The following is a 1,343-nucleotide window of genomic DNA, read 5'->3' on the forward strand; positions in this document are numbered from 1 at the left end:
GCTCTAGTAACGGATAAGCAAGCTGACATTAAATTGGAAAACCGATTCCGAAATTTCGTCGACATTGAGAGTCGAAAATTCTCCAGCCGTAAACTCTACCATTCGGTTTCCTAATAGTTCGTCCCAACATTGTTTACCTAAAAAGCATCAAAATTTAAAGACAAGATTACACAAGAAAGAAAGTTATTTTCTACAATTGTTCTCACAGACAAACCAACGAACACTTTATGTGCATTAACCCTTACAAGGATATGAAGCTTCCCGTCAAAGACAGATGATACAGTCTCCATCAAATCCTCTCTCTGAGATTGATCAGAGACATCGCAGACGGATCCCGCAACTCTGAGACCATAACGGTTCCAATCACTCAAACAATTCTCCAGCTCGTTCTCATTTCGAGCGCAAGTGTGAACCTTTGCTCCAAGACCAGCCAATTCCTCCACAATCGCACGCCTGTTTACTTAAACAGTAACACACACTAGTCTGAGAATTTGCGTTTGATAAAGGCTCATACTTTTTGAAATTGGAAAGATGTGAAGAGGGACAAACCCGATTCCGCGAGTGCCGCCGGTGACAAGAGCAGACAATCCATTGAGAGACCATCTTTCGTTGGAAGTAATGGCAATGGAGCTCTGTGATGCGCAAGGGACGAAGACGGAGGAGGATGAGGATTTGGGTTGTGGGTTTATGCGTTTGAAAGAGAGGTATAAGTGAGGTTTAAGGGAAGAAGAAGAAGAAGAAGGAAGAAAGTGAAGGTTTTGAGGTGGATTTATGTACAAGTGAGAAGCCATGTCAAGCACCACCATTGATGGCTTATGTTTCAGCTTACCAAGTGTTCTTTTTTTTTTTTTTTTTTTATTCATCACTTACCAAGTGTTCACCATTATGTTTTTTTTGTTTTTTTATGCAACGTTTCATAGAGGTAGTCAGGTAGACGCTCAACAAGTCAACATTTATTTTAGAACTACATTTTTAATCCGTGGGACCTCTTTTTTTCTTTACGATATCTTCTTAAAATTTAATGATTATATATTATATATAAAAGTTTGTAAATTATATCATTTTATAAGATATTTATAGTAAAACCTCTATAAATTAATATTATATATTTTATAGCTTACAATTGTTATTAAGTAATGGTATACCATATGCCAGACCACAATTTTTTTTATATACAATCTTATCTAAATCAGACTGATTCGATATATCTAATATTGGTGGTGTTAAAAAATAATAAATGAGGATTTAACCTGCATTGTAGCGGATTAATGATATTTTAAATTTTTATTAATATTGATTCAAACCCGTCCCGCCATATAACTCCGACTCGCATTATAATCTGT

The 1,343-nt window shown here is 36.0% G+C and overlaps 1 protein-coding gene across 1 annotated transcript; it reads right to left on the reverse strand.

Annotated features, from left to right (window-relative positions):
- Positions 1-110: 110 nt before the first annotated feature.
- On the reverse strand, positions 111-845 carry LOC9299007 (tropinone reductase homolog At2g29260, chloroplastic). Its single transcript, XM_021018201.1, has 3 exons — positions 550-845; positions 246-453; positions 111-137 (listed from the first exon to the last, which is right to left on the reverse strand). Exons 1-3 carry the CDS (start codon positions 804-806, stop codon positions 111-113), a joined length of 492 nt encoding a protein of 163 aa, XP_020873860.1. The 5' UTR covers positions 807-845.
- Between the last annotated feature and the right edge of the window lie 498 nt (positions 846-1,343).

This window comes from Arabidopsis lyrata (assembly GCF_000004255.2).
Source record: "Arabidopsis lyrata subsp. lyrata unplaced genomic scaffold ARALYscaffold_84, whole genome shotgun sequence".
Classification (NCBI taxonomy): Eukaryota; Viridiplantae; Streptophyta; class Magnoliopsida; order Brassicales; family Brassicaceae; genus Arabidopsis; species Arabidopsis lyrata.